This window comes from Acipenser ruthenus, chromosome 15 (genome assembly GCF_902713425.1).
Source record: "Acipenser ruthenus chromosome 15, fAciRut3.2 maternal haplotype, whole genome shotgun sequence".
Taxonomy (NCBI): Eukaryota; Metazoa; Chordata; class Actinopteri; order Acipenseriformes; family Acipenseridae; genus Acipenser; species Acipenser ruthenus.
The window spans coordinates 21033960-21060604 of NC_081203.1; the positions used below are offsets into that span (position 1 = coordinate 21033960).

Sequence of the window (26645 nt, forward strand, 5' to 3'; positions counted from 1 at the left end):
CACCAGCTGACTTCAGCCTGGAGGAAGAAAACCTGTGACGTCAGTAAAGTAACTCAACGACGCTGGCGCGAAGTTTACGTAGCTGAGTACGCAGGCTCGGGGTATACCACAGCGCCTTTGTGTGGAGTGTAAGGGCAGCTGTAAAAAGGCTTGGATCTATCTAGGTTCATTCAAGCAGTCTGTACGCATACAGGTAAAACCATGGCGAAGAAACGGAAAGGACGAGTTGTTATTGATTCTGATTCCGAAGACAGCGCAAGCGACGACAATCTCGACCAGGTAAAGGCATTTTTGTAGCATTTATTTTAGGCTGTAAAGGAAGCCGCGCTACAACAGGCCGTCCCAAAAAGCCTCGGGTTTGGCTAGTGCTTTTTGGTCGGGAGAGGGTGCATTTGCAAGCAAGGTGTCTGTGGTATAAAGCGACCAAAAGGCTGCGCTGTAAGTCTTTCCTCCGGTGTATTCTAAAATATTAAAAATGTGAACTATATACATATTCATGTATTTGTAGTAAAAGCAGCAGTATTTACGTATGCATGTTAGATAAAAAATACAACAAAATCAATCTGTCCCTGAGTAGTCTTGTGTGATGGCATTCGATTTGCAGATTGTAGAGTGTCGCGTTTTAATATTATCACATTCACTTGATATATGATTTTACAACCTTGTTTTTGCAATGAATAGCGTATTTCAAGTTGCTTTACCGTACATGATGATAGTGATAGTATCAAAAATTGAGTGGTATGTAGTACTGTCCCACTTCACGAGTTACAGGCACACATCCAGTAGCAGCAACATATACATTTATTTACTTTATTGAGTTTTGTTTAACCGGGAACACTATTATATGATGGTAAACAGATACTTAAAGAAATACATGTCAATGTTTCTGTGCAGTTTCTATTACCTGGGTCTATGACCCAGCTAAAGTGAAACACATTCATTATTCAATATTCAGATGGTGATTTAAAATTTGAAGTTAGACACTCACCAGAATATTGAATAATGGGTTTACCTATGGCCAACCTGTCGTATTTGTTTTGAGTTTTTTTTATTTGACAGAAATATGTTTATCACCACAAACACGTGAATTTATATAATATGAAATAATGATGGTGTTGGTACCCTTTGGCGTTTTAAAACTAGAAATGGCTCAGGAATGTTTTCACAAATTGCCCTTGTATAGTGTTTAAAAATATTAAATCTGCATTGTGCAATTTGTTTTCAGTAAGGTTGTAACTGATGTGTAAAGCTGTGGATTTAAAGTTGAAATCCCTTAAGTGACTTATATAAACGTAAAAAAAATGCTACTTTTTTACATTAAAAGTTTTCTAAACATCCATGTCAAAGGGAAAACAAATATGAACTGCTTTATTTATGTTAACAACACTGAGTCTTCCCTTGTTTGTTTTGGATTGATTTATGCTATGCAAATATTTCAAACTGGATTTTTAAAACCTTCAAAGTGCATGTCTTTTAGTCCTGGTGATAGTCTGCTCTTGTTGCTCCTTGCAGGATGCAAGGTCCTGTATTGTAATTCAGGGACCAGAATTGAATGCAGTGTTCAAAGTGCAATCTCCTCCGTGCATTGTGCTCATCATTGCCTCCTTTGGTTTTTCCACTGTACACTACAGCATACTTGCTAGCTTTTTTTTTAATTGCATGGTTCCTTTCTTACTGAATGATTAGAACTTCAATGTTTTTACCATTTTGGTATCTAACAATAAGCATGTATTGTGTTTAGCCTAGTTTGCTGTTGGTCTGTGACCTAATTTTAACCAGGTCCTTTCTTTATTTAACAATTAAGCATCTTTATAGAGGAGTGTATGGATTTGAAAAACTTATGCCGCTGCTTCTACATCTCCAGCCCTTTCAACAGCAACGTCATACAGTCAGTGTTATGGAAACTATTTGGGCAAAATCCAACAGCACCCATCACTTTGACATGTTACCTGATGGGTGCCGTATTTGGGGCAAACCTGTGACTTTTTGCTGCAATGATAGTCTCATATCTCAAATTATCCGAGGTAGTAACAGCATATTTACAGTGTTACATAAACATGCATGCTAAATTAGTTGGTGGCCATGGCACTAACCTATGACCTAATATGCTGTCATATTGAGGTCATGTGACACTAAGTGTCTGCTTTATAAAGACAGTACACCAAATTATCATTAATGATTGGTATGTAGTTGTATTCTTATAATAAGCTCAATACAATGTTATTGCATCAGTTATACCAATGTATTATACAATTAGACACAGTATAGAAATAATAAAATAATGTATTAACAGACATTCAACTTTATGTACTATTTTCCTGATACCCCCTATTGTTGCTGTGGTCGGTTGTAAGTGGCAAATCATGTCTGAGTACAGCTGCAGCTCATGGTGTTTGAAATAGCAATTATTTAATCAACATGTTGGCTTCAAAGTTCCGGAGATGTGTGGCAGCATTTTAAAACAAGTTTCTGGTGAGGAAACACTCTAATTTGAAGTGTCACCTAGATTTATGTCAGCAAAAAACTATAAAGCTAGAACTTAGGACCTAAACTCATTTCAGTACATGCGCTGTAAATTAAGCCACCTTAATACAAATAAACTGACCTGCTCACAGAAGCATCCAGTTTCAATGTAGCTTCCAGATGTTTGTCTGCTGTATCCCTTTCCATTGCAGGTGGTTTATTGTAGAAAATAAGCATTTTACTGCGTCATTGTTTAACCCTTCAGTGCCGCTAGAAATCGTTCATATATGAATGATGCTGTAATCGTGACATCATGCCCATTTAAGCCATTTCAAACAACCATTGGTAAGCAACCAAGGTTGGGAGGCTGTGTGGTGCAGTGGTTAAAGAAAGGGGCTTGTAACCAGGAGGTCCCCAGTTCAATTCCCACCTCAGCCACCGACTCATTGTGTGATCCTGAGCAAGTCACTTAACCTCCTTGTGCTCTGTCTTTCGGGTGAGACGTAATTGTAAGTGACTCTGCTGATGCATAGTTCACACACCCTAGTCTCTGTAAGTCGCCTTGGATAAAGGCGTCTGCTAAATAAACAAATACTAATAATTAAATAATAATGACTGACATCTCTAATGGCTCCAACAACCAATCAGGGATGGTTTTACATGCTTTCAAAACAAAAGTACAGTTAGATAGAAAGAAAGCTAGAAGAGATTTTTTTTTTTTTCTATCGGGAGTTTCAGCGATCACAAGTACAAGCTTGCCAGAAATCATACTAAATCGTTTTATAAACCCAAAAATAAATTAACAAAATATTAACTGTAGTGAACTATTCATAGGATAAACGTCCCAGATGACTCTCCAATCAAAATGCATTTCACTTAAGCCCCAGGCCAATAGAGATACATTTTATGAGGTGCAGCATTTGTGTCTTGGGTTTCAGTTTCGATTACAGTATATACCATGATTTTAAAGCTCAGCATTACCGGAGAGCATACTAAATTGCTTTACATGACCAAGAATGCTTACCGACCCTGAAAGAATTATTATTTTTATTTACAAGCATGTTAATGAGTTGACAGATCTATCTTATGGTGAACTTCTTCTCATTACTCACCTGTCAAACAATTTGGTGAAAAACCAGACATTGTATTTATAAAATTCTTTCTGATCCCAGTTCCTGAGGGTTGTGGCTACCACTGAACTTTTTTACAGCAGGAGTAGGAGATTACTAAATTACACTTCTGGAGACATTTCTAAAAAAATTAATTTGAGTACATTTTAAAACTTGTTATATTCAAACTAGGTTATCGTAGGGTATATTTCATCATAGAGTGAAATCGTTATTCTCTTAATAATCTTCAGACTCTCAGCTGTTTAGAAAGGTATAATACGGAATACTGTCGGTGGATATTTGTCCTGATACACAAGCTGAAGGTCACGTTATGTCAGTCAGACCTCCAACAGGTACAGTGTTCACTGGTGCGGACGGGTTAAACCTCTGTACATGTTAAACTCATTCAGTCCAGGTCACCTCCCCGATCTCTTAGCTGAAGTTTACTTTTTTTTTTACTGTAGTTTCTTCATTTATTTTTGTTTAAGTGAATCCCCAGTGCATATTACTTACATTAAAAAAAGGCACAGCAAAGATAACCAGTTAAACCAGGAATGCTTGTTTATTTCATCATGGAAGTGCATTTGCTATAAGCTCCAAAAATATACTTTGCAGCCATTAAAACTACTGCATGTCAAATGTTAGCGATGTTTTCATGTTCTTTGGATTTTGTGGTAATCAGTATGTAATGTGATAACTGTGTTTTGAATTGTATGCATTAGCGATGGAAAGACCAGGGTGAATACAGGCTTCATTGCTAGCATATCAGTTTCCCTACAGATAACAACAGCTTTAATGCGACGCTTCACCTGCAGAAGAAAGCACTGGACCTTTAGAAGCTTCCGATGCACGCTGCAAAAGTCTGCCAATGCAGACGGCAGCGGGTTCAGCATGAAATAAAAAAAAAAAGCACTTAGTTTACTGCAGGCGCCAGAGTGGTTGTCTTTTGTCTAATTTACTTTCTTTGTAAGATTTTTAACAACCAAACAAGCATGAATGGCCTCCTCTCGCTAGTAAAATGTCTTCTGTTCTTATTTAAGGTGCACTGGGGCGTTGTTTTGACGGAGACATTTGGTTTGAATACGTTTAAACAAAATTCTGTTCTAACAGCACGTAAGAGGAAGGCATCTACAATAGTAGCCTGTTTGTTTTAGAAATGTAGCATTAAATATCATGCTTAACTTTTGAATTTTTCACTATTGAATTGCATATGTTAGCAGCGTTTTTAGTACTATCAGAATCAGTTCTTTGCCAGAAATACTTTTTTTTTTTTATATAAAATTGTAAAATTGAATGCCTAGTGTTTAAAATTAAGGAATACGTTTGTGTTCCCTAATGTAACACATTACTGTGTTCATTTAAAAAAAAAAAAAAGTTTTACAGTGTACATGAATCAATCAGGCTGGTCTAGTTTAGCATTTATACTCTGTGTTTACTTGTTTTACTTTCTGAGAGATTTGAACAGTAGATTCATGGAGGTATTATATTGTATGTGACTTTTTAAGAACATAAGAAATATTACAAACAAGTCGCCCTGGGTAAGGGCGTCTGCTAAGAAATAAATAATAATAATAATAATAATCTTGCTCATTTGGTTGTTTGAGCCAAGCAAGAACCTCATCAAGTCATTTCTTGAAGTACCCACGTGAATCAGCATCCACAAGACTGCTTCACTTTAATTCCTTGCGCACATTTTTAGAGCACGTCTCTGGCCTAGTTATAACAAGTCTGCTTCAAGGAAAGTATTTCTGTTCTTTTGTTACATATAATAATTAAGAGATTCCTTGTAATTTGAGTATTTGAAGCTGTCTGAAATGCCAGTTCTCTTTTTATATGTAAAATTGTGTATTTTACACTTTACCAGTTTTATTTGAATGTTATAGTCGGTGGCAATGACCTTTTGAATACAGTGGAACTGGAACTATTTAAACAGCAATCATTCCACCATGCAGTATCATTATTAACTGTGTATTAGTCTCTTATGCACTTTGCACTTGCAAAAAAAGGAATTTGGCAGCCATTTAACATGTAATAGACATAAGATCCAAAGTATCGAATATCACGATACTGTGCATGGTACCGATGCTCCCTAAATGAGGTATCACAGAACTCTAGTATATACTCCCCCTGACTTTTCTGCCACTGTGTGCAAATAATGTTTTTGTCAAGCCCACTGTAATTGAACCAGAGACCTAAAGCTGAGGGAACACAAAGCCACTTTGTGGCTTGGAACTTTCAGGAGACTAGATTTCAGGCCACTGCATGGCACACCGGGGGAGATGGGGTTTGATACAGCAAAGTTGCCTAAGGCCCTGTCCACACTATGCCTTTAAACCGTATTAGTTACGTTTAAGCTGGCTTAAAAGTGCTAAATACGGTTTGCGTCCACACTACGCAGCATTTAATACCGTACTCGAGAACCGGACTCGAGACCACCTCAGGAGGTAGTCTCGACTCCGGTTCTAATTACATCAAATCAGGTAGTGCGGCTTATCAGAAGTGTGGACGCTGTAATACCCAAAACATTTTTTTGTGTATCCTCCAATATCCCAAAATGCTTTTGTGGTAAGTTTGGCGAAATACTCGGAGCAGGTGCCTGAAGGACTTGCTATCAGTGTACACTCCGCACTAGGTATTCATTTTTATGCTTCAAAAAATCTGTCGGGACATCTCTGTTAAACTAGTGGGCAAAATAACAAAAACACAACGTTAAATTAGGCGACTGCAAAAATGAAATGCAAGTTAAAATTAGGATCAGGGATGAACAAATCACGTAATTTGTCAGCTCTGTTTGAAATAAAATTAAGAATTAGGCTCAGGCACGTTATGAAGGTAAAAACAAAGATTGTTTTGTAATTAACAGCTTTTTCTGAGTGTAATTATAAAACAGAATCAGCTCAATTTGTTTAAAGGGAATTCACCTGATTAAATAAAACCTGAAAACTTCAAGCCCTACACGTGTGTGTGTGTGTGTGTTCGGATTTACTTTTTCCGGAATACTTGTAATATTTAATTTATGCAATATGGACCTCTGTTAATTTGGGGCATAACACATTATTTTAAAATATAATACAGTGCATGGTGGGATACTATCGTATTAATTTCCACAGTTCGTTGCGCTGCTGGGAATTGTAACTGTACTATTCTAATGGTGTGTGGACGCATTAAGCCTGACTAAACATGAAACGGTACTTCAGTGTGGACGCTTTGAGCTGGATTAATTAGAGCGGTTTCAAGTACGGTTCTCGAGATTGGTTATGTAGTGTGGACAGGGCCTAGAACTCCCGGTCTCCTGGAACCAAGTTTGAAGCCACTGTTCCTGAAAAAGTGACTTTGTGTTGCCTTCGCTTAAGCGGAGGTGTGTTATTGTTGATCATCACCGGAGCGCTGTGTTTTTAGCAAATACGAAAGAACACAATGTAACATATAAAACGAAATGCAAATATAAAAAGAAGTAACACGAAAAATAATTCTAAAACAAACATAGTAACATTTTTAAATTGTGAGGTTTATACAGAAAATACTTTAAATAAATACCATAGCAGCTGACAGTGACAAAATAACGATGTGCAGATTTTGCAACTGTCGGCTGGCATGGGAGTCAAAAGATACCGTCGTTAAGCATCATTAGCTGTTTATTGCTTTTGAGGAAAATATGGCTTGTTTGCTTGTATGTGTTGCATTAGTATGCTAATTCTTTGTTTTATTTCAAGTGGAGCAAATGCTGTTTTTGTTTTGAATGGATTTGAATGAATGAATCTGCTTTGCTTAGTGTTTAGATACTGAGAAACCCCAAGCTTGTTGTATACTGCTTCAGTGCAATGGGATTGAAATACAAATCATATTGTGTGTGGAGTTTTTTTTTTTTTTTTAAATGGTTAGATTGCTGTACATATATACATTATATTTACAGTAATTACTGCCCATCCCTCTATAAAAATACTATATATATATATATATATATATATATATATATATATAATATATATATTAATTATTTTTCTGTGCAAGGTCTGTTTGTCAATGTTTAAAAAAAAAAAAGAAAAAAAGGATACTGTTTAATAAATATGTATGTAGTTAAAACATGATGTATCCTTTTATGATTAATAATTAAACAACATTTGTGAAAAATGTCACTACTGGACTTACCCCCAAGTTCTTGCTAAGAGTCATGTGATGTCTTAACTATGAGGTAAGAATCAAGTACTCTGAACACAACAAGTGTTATCTGACTGGACAGTACATTAGTTTAGGATCATCTAATAACAATAAATAACAATAACACTACCCTGCATGTTCATGGTACTGCATCCAGGATTTTACAAATGAGGATGCAAATGCGAAGTTTGGATTAGGGCTGCTACGATAAAATCGTTTTTTCAGTCTTTTCCGTTCCTCATTATATACATCGAGAAATACTGGATAATCAATTTAAATAATTACATTTTTATTACATTTTAGTTTCAGTGAAACTGCACGCTGCCTTGGATCCAGAGCAGGTCGACAAGCTTGTATTCCTGGCAAACAACATGTAAATAAATTGCGCACATTGAAGAACTGACTGTATATAGTTAGCGCTTCTTTAGAGTTTCAAAATGAACTGTTAAACCTGGGAATACTGTTTTTTATTTGATTTTTTTGTTTTATTCTCCCCCCCCAATATATTTCAGACCGGGCTGCATGCACCATCAGGGTTTCCTGATTGATGACCAATCAATGCTGCCCACAGCTGATAAAACATTTTTATGCCAGTTCTGTTACAGTCAATTACCCCTTGCACTCCATTGTTGTGCACAAGATTTTGCTGAACAGCAATGATATTAAAGTAATCGCGTCAATGGGAGGCGGGAGCGAACATTTCTGTGGGCGGTACAATCATCTATGTTTTTGCCAACAATTGTTTTGTGTACCCAATTAATTGATTGCTATTTTGGAGGCTTAACTGACAGCCCGGCCCTAGTTTGGATGTAAATCGTTTTCGATATTTTTAAAAGTATACAGAGTACTAATCCAGTTCACAGTGCATGTCACCACAAGTGTTAAACAGGTGGCTTTTTTGGAATTCTGATGGTCTGAATGAAACCTTTTATGTTAAATGAGACCTGAAGGTTTACGCAAGATCTATTTTGTTCCACACCCTCTTCTGCACTTTTTTTTTTTTTTTTTACTGTTGCGCACTGTGGTAATCTCTAGTCTCTTTCTTTCTCTTAGGAGCTGCTGTCATTGGCAAAGAGGAAGCGGGCTGATTCAGAGGAACAGGAGGAGCCAGTCAGTAAACCATCAGCATCGACAGACTCGGAGACCTCAGACAGTGATGATGAGGTACTGAAGCTTGGAACCTACAGTGAAAATACTTTTTTTGTTTTATTTTGTTATCTTAAGTGCAGTAATTGGTTGTGAAATCTAGCACACCTTTTACTTATCACTCAGTTTTCCCAAATTGCAAGATTCAATATTCTTGCCCTTGGTTCCAGTAGAGCATTTCCATGATCAAACGTAAATCTTGATGTGTGTTTTTTTGATTCTGCTGTAATACCAGTGAACTGTGTATAATTTGTCTTGTCCAGTTGTCAAAGTGCTTGCTTAAGCCACACACTGTGACATGGTCTTTACAGTTGGTACACAGCTGTATTCAAAGGTCTCGATGTTCCATTACAGGTGGTATCCAGCAAAGAATCGTTTTACATTGTTTTAACCAACAACGATCATATCATGGCATGCTTTGATAATGCCTTAACATTTAGTACACAGTTCCGTTACAGGTGTTGCATATTGGAAATGAAATATTTTGCTGACACGTTTTTTGGTAAGCTTGCTGCCCATACACTAGTTCACTTTTAAAACCATTTTTCAATGTTTACAAACCCGGCTATTAGTTACCATTCCTCTTGACATTATTCCCTGGGGAAATGTGTTTTTATTCACAAACAACCCATTCTAATTCTAAATGGAATGGACTCCTCCTCCTCCTTTGCTTCTAGTGGACTGTGGGAGGCACAAAGGCCAAGAAGAAAGTTAAGCCGGGGAAAGGAGGGGAAAAGAAAGGAGCAACAAAGAAACGAGTTCACAAAGCCGCATCATCTGGCAGTTCAGATGGAGACAGTTCAGCCGAGAGTTCTGCTCCAGAGGAAGGTGAGAGTGACCAAGGGAGAGAGTCCAGGGAGCCCCAGTTTCATTGCTGTCCATAGTTAAATGCCTAGAAATCTTTACCTGTTTTAGATTTTAAAGATTTATACTAGGCAATTTACATTTTGTGTTCTGTTTTATATGATTATTTGTGTATAGTGCAAGATCCATTTGGTTTCTCGTCTTATGCCCACATTGGCTAATCCACCGTCGTATGTTTACAGGTGAAGTTTCAGACTCTGACAGTAACAGTTCGTCCTCCAGTTCGGACTCTGAGTCCTCCTCGGAGGATGAGGAGTTTCACGATGGCTACGGAGAGGACCTGATGGGAGACGCGGAGGACCGGGAACGTTTGGAACAGATGACTGAGAAAGAAAGGGAGCAGGAGCTGTTCAACAGAATTGAGAAGAGAGAGGTGCTCAAGAGGAGGTGAGGCAGCTCTAAATTACACTCCAGGGTATCTTTCTCTTGTCTGATAAAACCAGAGTTATTTGTGAAACCGTTCTGTGGGGCTCAGTCAGCTCATCCTAAAACCAGCTTGGCCCAAGCACTGTCGTACGCATGTCATCTTGGTTATAGCTACCGTGGGTATTAACTATGTTGCTCAAAGAACTGAGGACACTATTATATTATTATATTATAATAATATTAATAGTACTAATACTAATAATAATATCTGGCAGTTTTACACTACAGATACAGTGTGTTCACTTTTAATTTGCTTGCAGTTTTTGTAAAGGTTAGTGAAATAATGATTCTAATTGTAATTACTATTCATGAATGGTTTGACCAGACTTACCTCCATATCCGAGATGACTGCCCTCTTATTTGACTGGCATCCGACAGTGCTAGGGCCGACCTGGTTTTGGGACTAGTTGGCTGGTATCCTTCTGCAGTACCTACCAGACATGAAGCATTTTGAATTTAACATACACAATTGAATATTCACTTTTAAAGCTGCTAATATTTATATCTTGCTAATCACTAAACTAGTACAGAGCTTTGAATCATTTCAATAAATAAACTTTTTTTTTGTTAAGTATACATTATGTAATTCCATTAAGTTAGCTCCAAGAATTATGATGAACCGCACACCCAGCGCTCAGTTCTAGACCCAAATGAGTGGGGAATGTGTTCAAGGTAGTCTTTCTGAAGTCTCTATTTTTCAACCATGAAGGGTTTTATTTACTTAATCATACTAGGTTTGAGATCAAGAAGAAACTGAAAACGGCAAAGAAGAAAGAGAAGAAAGAAAAGAAGAAAAAACAGGACGAGGAGCAGCAAGAGAAGAAGAAGCTCTCTCAGATTCAAGACACTCAAGTGGTAAGTAACTTTTGGAGCTTTACAATGGTTACTGTTGAGGTGACAGTCACATCTTTGGTTCCATCACCTGACCTTGCGTCTTGTTTCAGTTGAGGACAGTTCTTGCTGGACCTAAAGACTCAAGTATAACTGTTTTAAGGAGTTGCTATGATTTGTTTTTTCTTCTGTGACTTTTTCTGCATTTTGGCGTCACTTGACTGGGGCAGGGCCTTCTAAGCCAGTTTGGTCGAGAGTGATTCATACACTGGAGGAATCTGAGACCTTTTTGTACCTTTCAGAAGCAGAAGATCAGCAGCCACTTGGAGTTCCTGAGGGGCTTGGCATTGCCAATTCTCCCTATGGCTGAATGGCTTACTTTATTAAATTAGACACATTTTAGGTTTTGTATTTGTCATAACATTTCCAAATACCAAGGATTGAAGGATATTAGCAATACAGTGGTCCACTTTAATTTCATTTGACAGATGCTGCCAACAGCCCTGATTTTAACATTAGCCCCTCCCAAACAAAGGAAATAAATAAAACATTCTTTGTTTCAGGAATGTGGTGTGTATTTGGAAATCTAGTCTTTTGTATCCAAAATGTAATTCTTGCTTGTTTATAGTCATTGGGATACACAATCTAGCTTGGTTTTGTATTTGTCATTTGTGCTGTTCTACATCAATTGTATAAGTTCGTTTTTGTAGAAAGTGCTTTTAGTTGCTGCTGTACTGAATAAGTTGATGGATATCGGGACGTGTTTTAGCAAAGAAAATAAGAGATGCCCTTGCTGCAATTTAATCTCTCAACGAAGGATTATAAATAGCACCATAACATGTGAATCATTTTTTGCTTGTTTTATATTATACATTTTTTAATAAGAATGGTGTTTGCTGTTTTCAGGTGATGTCACACAATAAAGAACGGAGATCTAAGCGGGATGAGAAACTGGATAAGAAATCACAAGCCATGGAAGAGCTAAAGGCTGAAAGAGAGAAAAAGAAAAACAGAACAGGTACTTGTTGGTTAGAACTTTATACAGTTTCTTTTGTTGTCCATTCTTCAGCATTCAGTAAGGGGAGCTTAGAGGATAACTCAAACTCTGTATTTTTTCTGTCTTGGAGGGAGCAAATTATATTTGTCATACACTGCTTCACGTATGTAAGTGTAATGTTCCACTTCTGTTGTGGGAAGTTAACTGTACCCTTCACTTTTACCTGTGACCTGTATTTTACGGTTATTTTGTTTGTCATATTTTACAGTAATACATTACACACAATATAAATCTGTTGCAGGTATCTGTTTTGTATTGCATAATATTCTGTTGGGTCATTCCATGTGAAATCAGATCCAAATTGAAATGTCACCTAAACAGTAGCCTAAGTGTATGTTTGATTAAAAGCTGACCCATAGCATCTGACCTTTTAGTTCCTGAGATATTAGGTCACGTAACATTGGCAGAAAGTGAAACCGTGAACAACTAGACATTTAATAACTTTATTCTAAGCTAACCTGAGTTCCAATCACTTTCGAATGATAGATATAGCAAATATTGCACAATTTCATCACTTAATATCCATTAGACAGGGGGGGTGCCTAGAGAAGAGGGAATTGTGGATGCTATATCTGTTAAACTGTTCTGTAAAAAGAGAAAGTAATTCAATAAAAGGTTAAACAACTACTTGCACTACGAACACATATCTCTGAAATTATGGGTCCTTTGTTTGCGCTATAGACCCGCTCAACACAATTACGTCCGAATCAAAGTAATAAATATCACCCTATTGTGTTGATTTTTATTGATATTTCACTCTCCTTTTGTAGTTGAACTTTTGTCAAAGAAGCAGCCCCTTAAAACAAGTGAGGTTTACTCGGATGATGAAGAGGAGGAGGATGACGATAAGTCCAGTGTGAAGAGCGATCGATCCTCAAGGACGTCCTCATCCGATGAGGAAGAAGAGTACGTAACTATGGAAACATGTACACAAATCCTCTTAGTAACTGACAAGCGGGTTAAACCCGGAAAGTATAGATCTGCAAAGTTTAGTCTTCCACCTTCCTCGGTAAGTAGATAGGCAAGGTTTATACTCGACATCAAAACAAAGCCAATTAGAAAAAATAAATACAATGTAGAAAGTTGTAGCTGTGAGTAATGAGTTTTTTCAGGAAGGTGTGGTTAATTGGTGGAGTTCATCAGAAGGAAATTAGTCTGGCCACTCTTCTAATGGGGACAGCTGGACAGACAAAGTATGTGTTTGTATATCTGTCCATCAGACTTTCCTGTAAACAACCTGCAGAAAATCTATTATGTTTGTAGGGGAAAGAGTAAGCTTGGGTTTTAGAACTAAAAAAAAGTTGAACAATATTGTGTAAAATTACTTCATCAACTGTGTTTGTTTTCTTATAGGAAAGAAGAGACCCCACCTAAATCTCAACCAGTTTCCCTCCCAGATGAGCTGAACAGAATCAGGCTATCTCGCCATAAACTGGAGCGTTGGTGTCACATGCCATTCTTTGCCAAGACGGTAACAGGCTGCTTCGTAAGGATAGGCATTGGAAACAGTAGCAGCAAACCAGTATACAGGGTAGGAAATTCTTATCTTTTTATCATTTAAGATCTGACACATTCTTTTTCGCCAACAACAAATCGCCTTACCTTTGTCATTTGTGAACTCAAGACACCTGGTATTTTAGGATTCTGATCAGGAAAAAATACTTTTTTCTGTGATCCTTTTGGGCCATTAATGAGGACATTTATAGATATTTTTCAGCTCTTAAACAGTTGCATATTTCAAATTAGCTATAGCATTTTATAAGTAACTTTTTAGGAGCTGAGAACAATTAAAAAGGTCTAATTTATTAGTTCAGTTAAGGGGTCTAGTTAAGTAATTGAGAGCTCAGTTGGAATGAAAATCAGAAGACACAGGGTGGTCTTCAGGACCAGGGATGGGAGCCCTGCCTTAGGTGCTAAGGTAACATGCAGAAGTCAGAATAACTAGGTTTGATAATTACAGGTAGGCTAATGCCACCTGGTGGCAGCAATAATGAAGTGCTGCTGATGCAAAGTTTTTCAGAAAATTCTCAATTGCTGCCATGTGACACAGTCAGGACAGGCAGTGGTGTAATCTGCAGCGCAGGGGTAGAAACATGCGGCCCCCACTGTAGGTCTATCACCACTTAGTTTCCAACAGTGTCCTCTGCTCCTGGCTTCTGTGCTGTGATTAAAGTATTGGTTAGGGTTGACTCTCAAGTCCTTTTTAAGATTAAAGAGTTTAGTCTTATCAGACAACAGCTTTAAATTGTACTCTGTTTGCTCTACACCCTTCATGTGGTTGAGGTGAACGCTTGGGGTGTCCTCAATTATACAGGGTGTATTTTCTTATTTCAGTAGATAGGCTTCGATCGCATATGGGGACTGGTGTGAGAGGGAGAACTAAAAAGAATACTATAAAGGACAGTGTCACCCCTCAGAAAAGCAGGCTGAGACATTTTTAGATTTGACCTTAAATGCAGTTTTATTTAGACCTCCCAATCCTGCCCAAGATTAATTTTTTATCCCCTGCTGGACTTGAATATTCTCACCAGGGAATATAGTGGAGGTGGCTTCTGTGTGTCTGCTCCTGTGTCTTACATTCTTTTAAAGAACTGCTTGTCAATTTGTGGGTTTCTGCTGGATTTCTGCTTCTTGGTAGAGGCTATACTACCAGGTCTTAACGATTCAATACGAACCTGGTTTATTTTGGTTTTACAACACAGTTTTATCTTTACAGGTTGCTGAAATTGTTGATGTTGTAGAAACGGCAAAAGTTTACCAGCTAGGAACCACCAGGACAAATAAAGGTCTACAGTTACGGTAAGACCCATCCTTCAATTTTTTTTTGAAAATTAAAAAAATATGCTTCCTTTTTGTCCTTCGCACACTCTGGGTTTACGTTATCTGACATTTTAACACTAAATCTGTCTCCTCTCCTTAACTTATTAGTAGAGGAGACCATATACCTGTCCATAGGTCTGTGCATACATCTAGAGCCCACCTAATCCACTTTAAACTTTACATGTTCTTCCAGTAGGACATGGTGGTCTAGTTTTTTTTTTTAATTTTGCTGATATCTGTCATTTGGTATAAGCTGTGGCAGGGGAAATTGTATACAGTACACAATGACATGTGGGGACCTGCCTACATACCATACAGTACTGTAATAATTTGAGTACTAGTATTTCACTTAAAGAATTAAAGTTTGTAAAGAGTGGTTTTAAAAAGCCACTAAGACTAATGGAATAAAGAAGGTTAATAAAGAAAAATTAATTCAGTTACAAATGTGTTTCTCAAGGTTTCTGGTCAGGAGAATAGAATGGCACCCACACATTAACTTTTTTTTCCCTCTCTTTATCCAGAGACTGTCCTGATCCTCCGAATTGCATTCTTCTTAGCTCCTGAGTAAAAAGAGAAAGTGATGTTTTCAGGTATTCAATTTTGCTATCTCTGTTTTACAGGCATGGCAATGATACACGAGTGTTCCGCCTGGAGTTTGTCTCAAACCAGGAATTTACAGAGAATGAGTTCATGAAGTGGAAAGAGGCAGTAAGTGACCTTGATGAAACTTGTACAGTTCTTTGACAAACATTTACTGTGACATCTTGGAAGAAATCAGACACATTCTTTTCTTTTACATATTTATCAATGTCTCAAAGTATTCTGCATATTTTAAGATTTTAAATTATATTTTGGTTGGATGAATTTTCTATAAAACAAACTATTTTAGTAATCTGCATGCGAGAGACAGTTGTATTTTCCATCATATACTTAAAATAAACGACCAAAACAGGTACAAGGGCATACACTATGGTTCTGAGTGGGAATACCCTGCCACTTAGTCTTAAACACTTTAGAGTAAATGTAACCCATTCCAGGATATTGAGTCATATTGCATCAACTACTTATGGATTGCATAGAACTTTGTCGATTAGTAATTCTCCGACGTTCATGCTGTACTCTTTGTACAGGCTGCATTGCCAGTTAAATTAAAACAAAAGAATCTTAGAATGGATAAAGCTTGTATTTACCATTTGTTTTTCTTTGTTTCTATAAGAACATCAGGGATGGAAATAAGACTTCTATTGCATAGCAGTTTTATCCATTTCAGGTTTTAATACAGGTTTGGTTAGCCACTGTGTCTTATTAACCAGACATCAATCATACTGCTACTCACTGGGGGAGTCTTATTTCCATCCCTGAACATGTATCATCTCTGTTAGAATCTGACAAAGAGAATTCAAAGAGGCTATACAAAATTATATATTTATGAATTGTGGATGTTAAATAAATGTAAGCATTTAACAAGGTTTTTTTATAGCTTGTATTGTGTGTGTTTGTTTTGTTTTTTTTACTTTAAAATGTAAGCCACCAAAAACAATTTTCTTCAGTAACGGCATGTAATTTATTTAAAAAAAAAAAAAGTCTGTGTGTCTATATATGTTGTAGAAATATTGATACTGGTGGAGACAATCTGTCAAATCTGAAGAGTACATATAAAATCTTGTTTTTCAGATGATAATCGCAGGAATGCAGGTCCCTAATTTGGATGAAATCACCAAAAAGGAACATGCCATTAAAGAAGCAGTCAACCACAAATTCAATGATAAGGACATTGAAGATGTAAGAGAATTTAGAGGGGGCTTGGGTTGGACTAGTGGCCCAGTTGCACTAGTTGCATACTTGACTGCAATTATTGTTTTAAGAGGCATGTAAAGGCATTTTTACTTAGCAGTGCGTCACATCTCGGCTCTGTTTATTGTATGGTATTAGATAAATGAGAAGTCTCTCATCCTTATTCTCCACAGTAGTTCCTCAGCTAAGGAAGACTGTTCCTATTTGTGTGTTGGCTTTTGTGTATTGAGCCGAGTAGAAATTCAAACGTTTCTGAACTTGTCTCGCTTACTTGATGATACACCAGTGACCTTGACCTTTGAACTAAGATGGCTTTTAGACTTGCAAACATGACTTTAAATATAAAGAAACTTGCATGCTTTGTTTTTCATTTTCTTTGTAGATAGTAAAAGAGAAAGATAGGTTTCGTAAGGGACCTGCAAATTATGCTATGAAGAAAACCCAGCTTCTAAAGGAGAAGGTAAGATCAAAAAGAATGTTCTAGTAAAGGGGTTTTTTAAAACAATGTACCGACATTTAAAAAAAAAAAAAAAAAAAAAAAAAAAAAAAAATTAGGAAACGTATTGGCAGGGATTTCTGAACCCTCCAGTCTGAATGTTGCAGACATTCCATTGAGGTTCTGTTGGTTTCTGCTGTATTTGTCTTATTTCCTCTAATCTTGTGTACATTCTATTACTAGTGTTGTACAGTACAGTGTACCCTCTCATTGTGGCATTGTTTTAACCTCTGGACATAATCAGTGATAAAGACCATGCTCTTTCACTTGGTGTCTTTTATAGATGCTACACGGCTGTAATCGACAATTCTATCATTGATTTGTGGTGTGTGGTGTTTTTTTTTTTTTTTTTAATTCTATAAACACTTTTTGGGGGGATTTAGCATTTTATAATCATCTAAAATCCCCAAATATTTAATGGCTATATTTTAAGCCCGGAAAAAAAAAAAAACCCAGTAAAAGGTTGTTTCCCGTCACACATCTTTAAATACTGACTTTATTGAAGTCCATGTATTTGAGGTAAATATATAGGGAGGACAGAATATATTTTTCAATTCAACTACAAAGTGGTATAGACCACATTTGTAATGTACTTTTTCTTTTGACACTATCAAGTCTCTCTTGCCCTCACCCACCCTGAAATATTGAATTTGTTAACATTACATGCAAATTGTAATGCACAACAGTTTTCTAAAGTACAGGTTGATTAGAAAGTAAGTTTACTACATCAATGATTTGGTGCGTCTAAACTTTCTAATCACCCTGTATATAAAAACAGTAACAGTATTGATTTTACATAAACCAAATAAATATATAACCATCAGTAAAGAAAATATTCAGTCTTCTCTTGCTTTACCAGTAGAGTAACCACTTTCTCTGATAAATCTAGATCATGCACACTTGCACTTAAGAATGGGGAAATGTGTGTATACACCTTGGATAAATGTGGGCCTTGGCCATTTTAATGATCTTTCTTAACAATGGGATTGCTGAAACCCAGAACAGGGTGCATGTCTACTGTGAGTTTCTAGCTCTGTCTTCAATTAAGAAACTACAATTCATTGTATTTGTCTTTAGGCCATGGCAGAAGAGTCTGCAGATGGTGAAAAAGTGAAGCGGATTCAAAATGAGCTGGAAGAGCTGGAGGAGAGAGCCGAGGCACTGGACAGGCAGAGAACCAAAAATATATCTGCCATCAGGTCAGAGGAACTTATTCTTACTGTATCTCGGAGGATTCAAAAGCACATTTCAAGAATTCAAACATTAAGTAGCAATGTAATGAATTATGAATTTGTCATTTAGCAGACACTATTATCTAAAGCGACTTACAGAGACTAGGGGGTGAACTATACATCAACTGCTGCTGCAGAGTCACTTACAATAGGGCCTCGGTTTTACTTCTCATCCGAAGGACGGGTAATGTTTGGTTCAAGTAAATGTTTGATTTTTTCTGTTGGAATCAGAAGGCAAGTGGAACAAGTGCTAATTACAGAATTGTTCCTCATCATGTGAAATCTTGGTGGTATTTGCTTTCATTGGTATTTCACTGTTTTTATTTTAAGAAGTGTCGCCAAGGATACATTGACAGCAGCTAGTCACTTGGCCAAATGTCTGACTTGGCAATTTGACAACTTTTTCACCAATCGGTGTAAATCAAGTTTTTAATTGCACTTGGTTTCATGATGCATGAGAGATTTGAATAGCAAAAGTTTTCACGCTGTGTGCAATAGTTCCAAAACTCCCTTTTTAAGGCGATCAAACAGACTAGAGGGTTGACCACATTTGGTGTATTGGGTCCTAATTGACCCAGAGCCCTGTAGTTTGCTTCATCGCTAGGGCCCTGTGAAATTCAGGGGAGAATTAACCCTTTGCGGTCCATTGTCGGACTGGGTCCGACATTGCAATTATTCCTCACAGGTCCTTTGTCGGACTGGGTCCGACATCATTATAGCAACGCAATAAACGGGTGTTTAGTCGTTTTTTCTCCGGAAAAAGCCGAGAAAATCATTCAATTGCCGAGTGGTAGCGACAGGAGCCGAGACAAGTCGGGGGGGGGGAAAAAAAAAAAAAAAAAAAGCGTATTTCATGAATAGTCATACATGGTATCAGGTATCAGATAATGGGCGTCCATAATAAACAAGCTGGCTAAGTGCGTCAGCGCACTGAGACTATCATGGACATTTGCAGAGCTTTTTTCAGATGTTATAGTAATAAAATAATGACTTGGATCGCATTATTGAGGAGTTTGGTGATAAAACGAGTGATCTGGAGATGATCGATCGGTATGTACGACTATTATTATTATTATTATTATTTATTTCTTACACAGCTGAACGCTATAGCAAACAAAAGGCTGGGGAGGGGCTGGAGATGCCTAGTGTGTGCTTTGTTGATATGCAGGGCCATTTAAACCCGTTTGACTGTGAAAAAAATACTTTTAAACAGCGCGTATAAAATTAACTGCGCGTGTGAAAATTAATTAGACCTGGCGTGCCTGACGCGCGATTAATAAATGGACCGCAAAGGGTTAAAACAGGACTAACCTGCAATTCAGTCCTAAACCTCCAGATGTCAGTGTAGCCACTCCAGCTAAACTGATCTAAAGAATAATTAAGGAATCAACACATTACATTCCGAATAATTAGAAAATACCCCCTAATTACCAGGGACTAGTATGGCCATTCTAGAAACTGATGCGTTTAAAAAAAAGAATTTCTTTGGGAGATTGCACGTAGCAATATCTACCTGGTGTCTCAACTCTCCCTGATTTGCAGTGCATGGTAAGGGCAAGAAAGGCTAAAATATTTCAGTTGTTACCAGTTCTGTGGATGCTGAAAGGTTCTTCATATGGATACATTTTCACAGAGCAAGGTAAATCCACAAAAGAATACCCCTTCTGATCCAGAGATCAAGGAAATATAATTAACAAATGATTTGCGTAAAGGTGTACTGGTAAATGAAAACCTAGAAATGTATTTATACTTGTTCTCCTGAAATAATGAAAAAAACATCCTTTTAAAATTGTGTTATACGTATTGACAGGGATGTAAGGGTTAAATAAATGTCAGTACCCATCTACAGCGTTCTGTTTATAAATCTGCTAATACGTACTTTGTAGTAACGGGACGAGCAATTCAGATGTTTAATGTGATGGGATGATTGCTCATTACGTGGCTCACTGTGGAGGCTATATTGACATTGTCTGGTTAAAGGACTAAGTTACATGCTAAAAAATAAGCTGTGAAACGCAGGTCCCTAGTCATAGCAAGGAAATATTTAATGATTTCTGACTTTGCAGTATAAAAAATATTTATGTAAATTTCCACAATATAATGTGTGTGGGTTTTTTTTTTTTTTTTTTTGGTGGGTGTTTATACTTCTATCAATGCAAATGATAGGGCAGGTTTTATGTGCATTTAAACAGTTTTGTAATGCTTGCAGGTTGCTTTTGCTGGTTGGGATAGAACTCAGAATCCACAGGTGCAATGTATCCGTTCCCTAATTAGCACTATTCATGGTACCTAGTCAGAGATCATGTGTACCAGAATATCGATTCTGATAGATCGATCTAAAATCTCTAATGTATTTAAATTCCTAAATACTGTTTGTTTTCCAGTTACATTAACCAAAGGAACAGAAGTTGGAACATTGTTGAGTCTGAGAAGGCACTTGTGGTAATTAATCATTTTAGTTTCATGAAAAACTGTAAAGGGTTAGCATTGTGTTTTGAGGTGGGTTGGGTCCCTCCTTATGCCCCTTTTTTTGGAGGGGGATGTCAGAACATATTGAGGGTGTTGGAAGCAATTACAAACCAGTATTGCTTTTGCTTTGCAGTTCAGCTGGCAATTTAAAAGTCCAGACGTGAGCCCAGGCTGCGTCTAATCGTTTGCAGCATGACAATCCACTGAAAACTGTGATGGCTATCATAATTGTTTTATATTTGGTTTAAAATAATATTAAAAGCCATTTGCCCAATTTTGAATTTTTGAATTTTGTAAATGGCAGACAGACATTTCTGAATCAGTTTTTTTTTTTTTTTTTTTTACTTTTGCAGCTTGAGGGACAAAATGCAAAGAACCAACAGATGGATCCCTTCACAAGACGTCAGTGCAAACCCACCATGGTGTCCAATGTACGCATTAACCTTTTTATATTTGACTTTCTTTCCTGCAGTTAATAAACACAATCAAAATTCTAAAGTAAAACTAAGTTGAAAGAAACCAAGACAAAAGATTTCGGCTAGTGCTTTCAGTGTACACTGAAGAAGACACCACTCCGATTTAACAAGATTAAAAAATGAAAAGTAAGGATCAAGGAGTGGCTTACCTGGTAAGTCTTGTCTTCCCTGGGGATTCCTGAGGGAGCGTTGCACTGGCTTTGGTGCTGCCGTCAGGGACTGTTTCTCCTCATCGCGCTACAGCAGACCCTACTGACCAGGTTCCTGGTGAGCTCAGGCAGACACCTACAGGCTGTCCTTTGTCCTCTAGAGCCCGATAGCTCACTTACATCTGCTCGAGTTCCTGGGTGTAAAAGATGAAACTGGCTTGGTCATGGGATCGGAGGATGCCCACTGAACCTTCAGTTCTCCAGGGTTGTGTGTGGAATTGCTGCAGTGATAGTTGGACATTCTAAAAAAAGTAATTGGAGATTCTAAATTGGGGAGAAAATCGGGAGGTAAAAAAAAAAAAAATTCTAAAATGCAGACACTTGTCTGTTTTCAGCAGTTTTGTTTTCTTGTACAAGATTATCCAAAATACTGAAGTCCTAACTTTACAGAAATATATAACTTAGCAGAAACCCATTTTGTGTGTGTGTACTTGTTTGCTTTGTCCTGATGACCTAAAGTGATTTTTTTATTTTACTTTTTTTTTTATTTAGTAGCATGTTCAGAAAATGAACTTTTACATTTTGTAGATTTTAGAGTTGTGCCTCAATTGATGGCACCTGTACATTAAATAGAAGCCTCTGTTTAATGACAGCTTTTGTTTATTTGCAGGCCAGAGATCCTTCTGTTCATGCTGCTATCCTTGCTCATCTGAACCAGAAATATGGCTCTGATTCCACACCAGACAACAGTCAAGAAACCAGTAAGATGGTAGGTAGCTTCCAGCCTTATTTAATGTGTTTTGAAATGCCAGCGAAACAATAAACACATCAGAGTTAAAATTACTGAATCAAATGCTAGGATTTGATTTGCGTTACGTTAACCAAGATTGCAAACTTTGTAAGAATGAAAGGACTGAATGTTGTGGATTCAAGAGACCAAGGGCTTGCTCCCTCACTCCTTCACTACTTGCTGTTCCCTTTTCGTAATGGGATCGACAGTGCCTGCGTTTCAAATAAACCTTTTACCTGGTTAGTTTGAGATGTAGTGAACCCCGTCTGCACTGTCATTGAAATCGCTCAACACCAAGATGCAAGTGAGGCCCGACAGTTATGCTGACCACTTGCACCAACGCAGACGGAAAAGGACGGGACAAAGTATGTCAACAAAACTTGTTTTGCCCCGTTGTCAAAATTGGGCCTCAAATCTTAATTTTATTAAATGAGACACAGTTGAAGTTTCTAGATTAAACCTGTCCGCAGATCATGAAATTAAGGATGTGGTTTTGGTGGGGGGGACAACTTTCCTAGATTTATGTTGTCATTATTACTTTGCAGTTTGTATATGGTATGAATGTAGAATAATGTTGGTAATTTTTTGTGCAGGCCCTTGGGAATGTGGTAGGGAAACTCTTGAACTTTAGTTTTAAATGATGAAATTAATCATTCGAAAGCTGTCTTTTTGCCATTTGCTTTGTGATATTTGTTATGTGTTGCTTGATACTCCTTCAGGGTCTCGGTTGTAAGGATAAAGACGTTGCCAAAACCAATAGTGACCTATCTGAGGATCTTTTCAAAGTTCATGATTTTGACGTCAAGATTGACCTTCAGGTTCCAAACACAGGTGAGAAGGGATCTGGTTTAAAACTTGCATTTTTGGTTGTTTTTCTATATCTTTAATGAAGTTTTCAGTCTTTTTATATATAATATAAACAAGTCCTGTTTATTTTATTTTTCCCTCCATAGAAGCTAAATCATTGTCGGTGAGTTCCAACATACCACCAGTAAAGCATGGTGCACCCAGGAGGTCACTCAATTTGGAGGATTATAAGAAGAGGAGGGGACTGATCTGAGCCTGAACAGTCTGCAGTTTACTTTGCATGTGTCGGTCATAGGGCTGGGACCTCAGTCATATTATGGACTACATCATGGACTTTCTGTACACCTGGGAGAGAAGAGACTCTTATTGATGTAAAGGATACACTTTTTTTTTTTTTAAATATATAAAAAATGTCTATTTGCATATTTTGTGCAGAACTGCACCCTTTTTTTTTGGTCCTTGAATTGTTTCTGTATTGCATAACACAGTACATCAAAATTTTCCAACGAAACACCTCCAGCTTCACAGGAGTAATGTTTTAAGGTTTAACCAAGAACCCATTTTAAATGGAAGAGGTCTGACTTAGAATGTGATAGGTATGTTTTTATGTGTCATTTCTTTGTTGGTTTCTTGCCTACAGCACCTCTTGCTGTAAAAGAAAAAAAAAAGATCTGCATTATGGATACTAGATGTCAATTGTAGCACCCAACAGACCTGCTTGAACATCCTGATTTGTAGTTGAGACCCGTGTCTTACGGAGTTCACAAGGGTATCCTGTAGTAGAGTGATACTTGTGTGTGACTGATCCAGTCCTTTTTCAATCCAGGACCTTGTTCTAACCAGGTCTTTTAAACACTTCATTGAAGTCCGAAGTCTCTGGGCTGCTTCAGTTCTATATTTAAGATCATGGTTGGAACAGGATCCTGGACTGGATTTCAAGAGCCACAAATGAATACCACTGCTCCAGTCATTTCTACATTTGGAAACAAGAATAACATTTTTAGAAGTAGTACTGTACAGTGATGGTCCCCTTTTTTATATATATAAAAAATGAAAATTGAATGTTCAAGAGTTGTATTTACATGTGAATTAAGATATACCTCCGTACACTAGATAATTTACTTGTAGATGTGGCATACCTTGTAAATATGCAATTCTGATGGGTGCTACTCAATAATAAAAAATAAAAAAAGACTTTTTCATACATTTGTTTGGTTGCTTTATCACTACTTTATAAAGGTGTTTTTCAAAAAAAATGTTTATATATAGCTTTTGCATCAGAACTAGGTCAATTAACAAATCCCCAAAAGCACATTTATATAAAGGTTGATGTTTAAATTAATGGCCACTTCAGCATGACAAAACAGCATATGTGTTGATCATATGAATATAATTGCAACATGGGATGTGAAATCCATAAGGATATGGCCATACATGTTGCCACCCGCCCATCACATGGTCATGATCTTTTAAAAGGAGCCGTCATTTCATCTTCTGCAGTCGTTATGTATACCCTGCAACACTATAGTGCACAAACGGAACACTTCTATGGAATTTAAAAGAATGCTGCACCTGCATTGCAGGAATATTAAGAGGATCCCAGCCTTTTGAGTACAAGTCTAATATATAGTAGGATGCAGACATTGTTGTTTTGATGTGTTTTATGTACAACTTAGATTATTTGTTATACATAATTATGCATTAATGTGTCATTGTGATATTAAAAAAAAAATCAGTGTTTTATCCAAGAAACTTTTTCACCATAGAGGCCCAATTAAGTAACCAGAAATACATACAACCGCCGCTGAGTTTTGTGACTACGTTAAAACTTTATAGTAAAAAAATTTATAAAACTGCACCTGCCATCTGCCCTATTTCTTCAGTGGCTTGCATTTTAACACCTTTCTCATTAATCATCTATTGTAGGCCTTAATGCTGCTTGTACTAGTGATTTTAATACAGTAACCAATTGTGTGTAGTTTGAGTGATGTTGTCATGTGAGGAAGAATTTGAGAAGTGAAATCTCCACTTGCAGCAGAAGAGATATTTTCCTCAATTTATGAACATTGGAAACTCAAGATTTGAAAATAATCCCACCCTGTTACACAAGACTACATAGATGTACAATACAGAATACTGTTCTCAGCCACTGCCTACATTGATTAACCCATGCGTGCTGCCACTCTCTTTCTTTGGTTTTAGCCCCACCTAAGGTTTCATCACAGTGGTGAATTATTCGTTATCCAATTATGTATTTTTCAGGTTTCCACACTGGCATCCCCCAGCCTGTGTGGATAATTGAAGTCTTACTGAACCTGCAATTCTGCTGCAGCATTGACTAGTATATGAACAGATGAAGAAATGCAGAATGATTGGTGTTTTTGATGCCCAATTTACTCAACTCAGGAACTTTTTAAATATCATGATATCCCTGAATAGGTAATGGTCTCCTACTCAAATATATATATAATATGGACAGATTTCAATATACAGCAACGCTCTAAACAAATACGATTTTCTCATTAAATGATCAATTTAGTTAAAATGTATGGAACTACATTAAAATGGCTATGTTAAATGCCGAAAATGCTGTTTTTATTGTGTTTGAGTTATCACAAGCCATTGTAGTTAAATTGTTCATCAATCATCCCTAGTAGTTTCTGTAACATGTTTTTTTGCTGGAGTCAGGTGGAAGCCTTCAGCTATTAAAGTTGTTTGGGGCATTATCTGTGTTCGCTCCTAGATGTGTGTTTTCTTTTTTCCAGGTTCTCACCTTTTGGTTATTAATGAATGAAGGGTGAATGGTAAGAGTTGCTGAAGTCGGGCACTTAACAATACCTGGGCAGAGCCCAGTTTGACATCTCAAAGCTAACATGCAAAGAGGCCACACTTGAAATGGCTGCTCCACCAACATGTTCAATCAGAAACATTTCATTTCCTGATGTCTCTCCCAAAGTTCTGCATTTTGATTGGTTCAGCTGTCCTACCTGCTCACTCTGGCACAGGTTAATTAATCACAATGTTTTGCAGACCCCTGCCCAATGCAAGATGTACAGGAGGCATACCTCCAACCATATGTATATTTATTATTTGTACTCACAATGTGTATAAGACAATGTCACACAGAACACTTTGTAGCCTAGGCAGTGAAATCTGTTGTCCATCTATACGCTGTTGTGTTGCTTAATGTGTAGAGTTCTTACTTAAGGTTGTATTACTGGTTCTTACTCCCTTAACCCACCAAAATGATTTCTGTATTTATTTATTCACTTATTGGCATTATATGGGGCTTGTCATGCATATTCATAAACCTGTTCCTGCTGAACTTGGGGAGAGGAGTCGGAAACAATTAAATGTTTCTGACCGAACAGGTTTGATTTTAGCAGCTGATGTTATGAATTCAGAAGAGATTTCAATGGGAAGACCTGGTGCATAACAGATGTGAAACTAAAATGACTGGCCCAAACAGATTTATATGTGAAGAGTAAAAAAAACACGACTATGTTGAAAAATATATTGCAGGAATATGTACAACAAAGCAGAAAGCTAGGTAAAGTA

The 26645-nt window shown here is 37.2% G+C and overlaps 1 protein-coding gene across 1 annotated transcript; it reads left to right on the top strand.

The window, feature by feature from the left end:
• The first annotated feature begins 63 nt into the window (after window positions 1-63).
• LOC131697569 (RNA polymerase-associated protein RTF1 homolog) lies at window positions 64-24291 on the top strand. Its single transcript, XM_058987414.1, has 18 exons — window positions 64-279; window positions 8784-8894; window positions 9554-9704; window positions 9923-10127; window positions 10901-11021; window positions 11904-12015; window positions 12825-12960; window positions 13408-13585; window positions 14771-14853; window positions 15495-15582; window positions 16549-16656; window positions 17051-17128; window positions 18242-18363; window positions 20781-20838; window positions 21219-21296; window positions 22161-22259; window positions 23000-23111; window positions 23234-24291. Exons 1-18 carry the CDS (start codon window positions 202-204, stop codon window positions 23338-23340), a joined length of 2025 nt encoding a protein of 674 aa, XP_058843397.1. The 5' UTR covers window positions 64-201; the 3' UTR covers window positions 23341-24291.
• Window positions 24292-26645: the final 2354 nt, after the last annotated feature.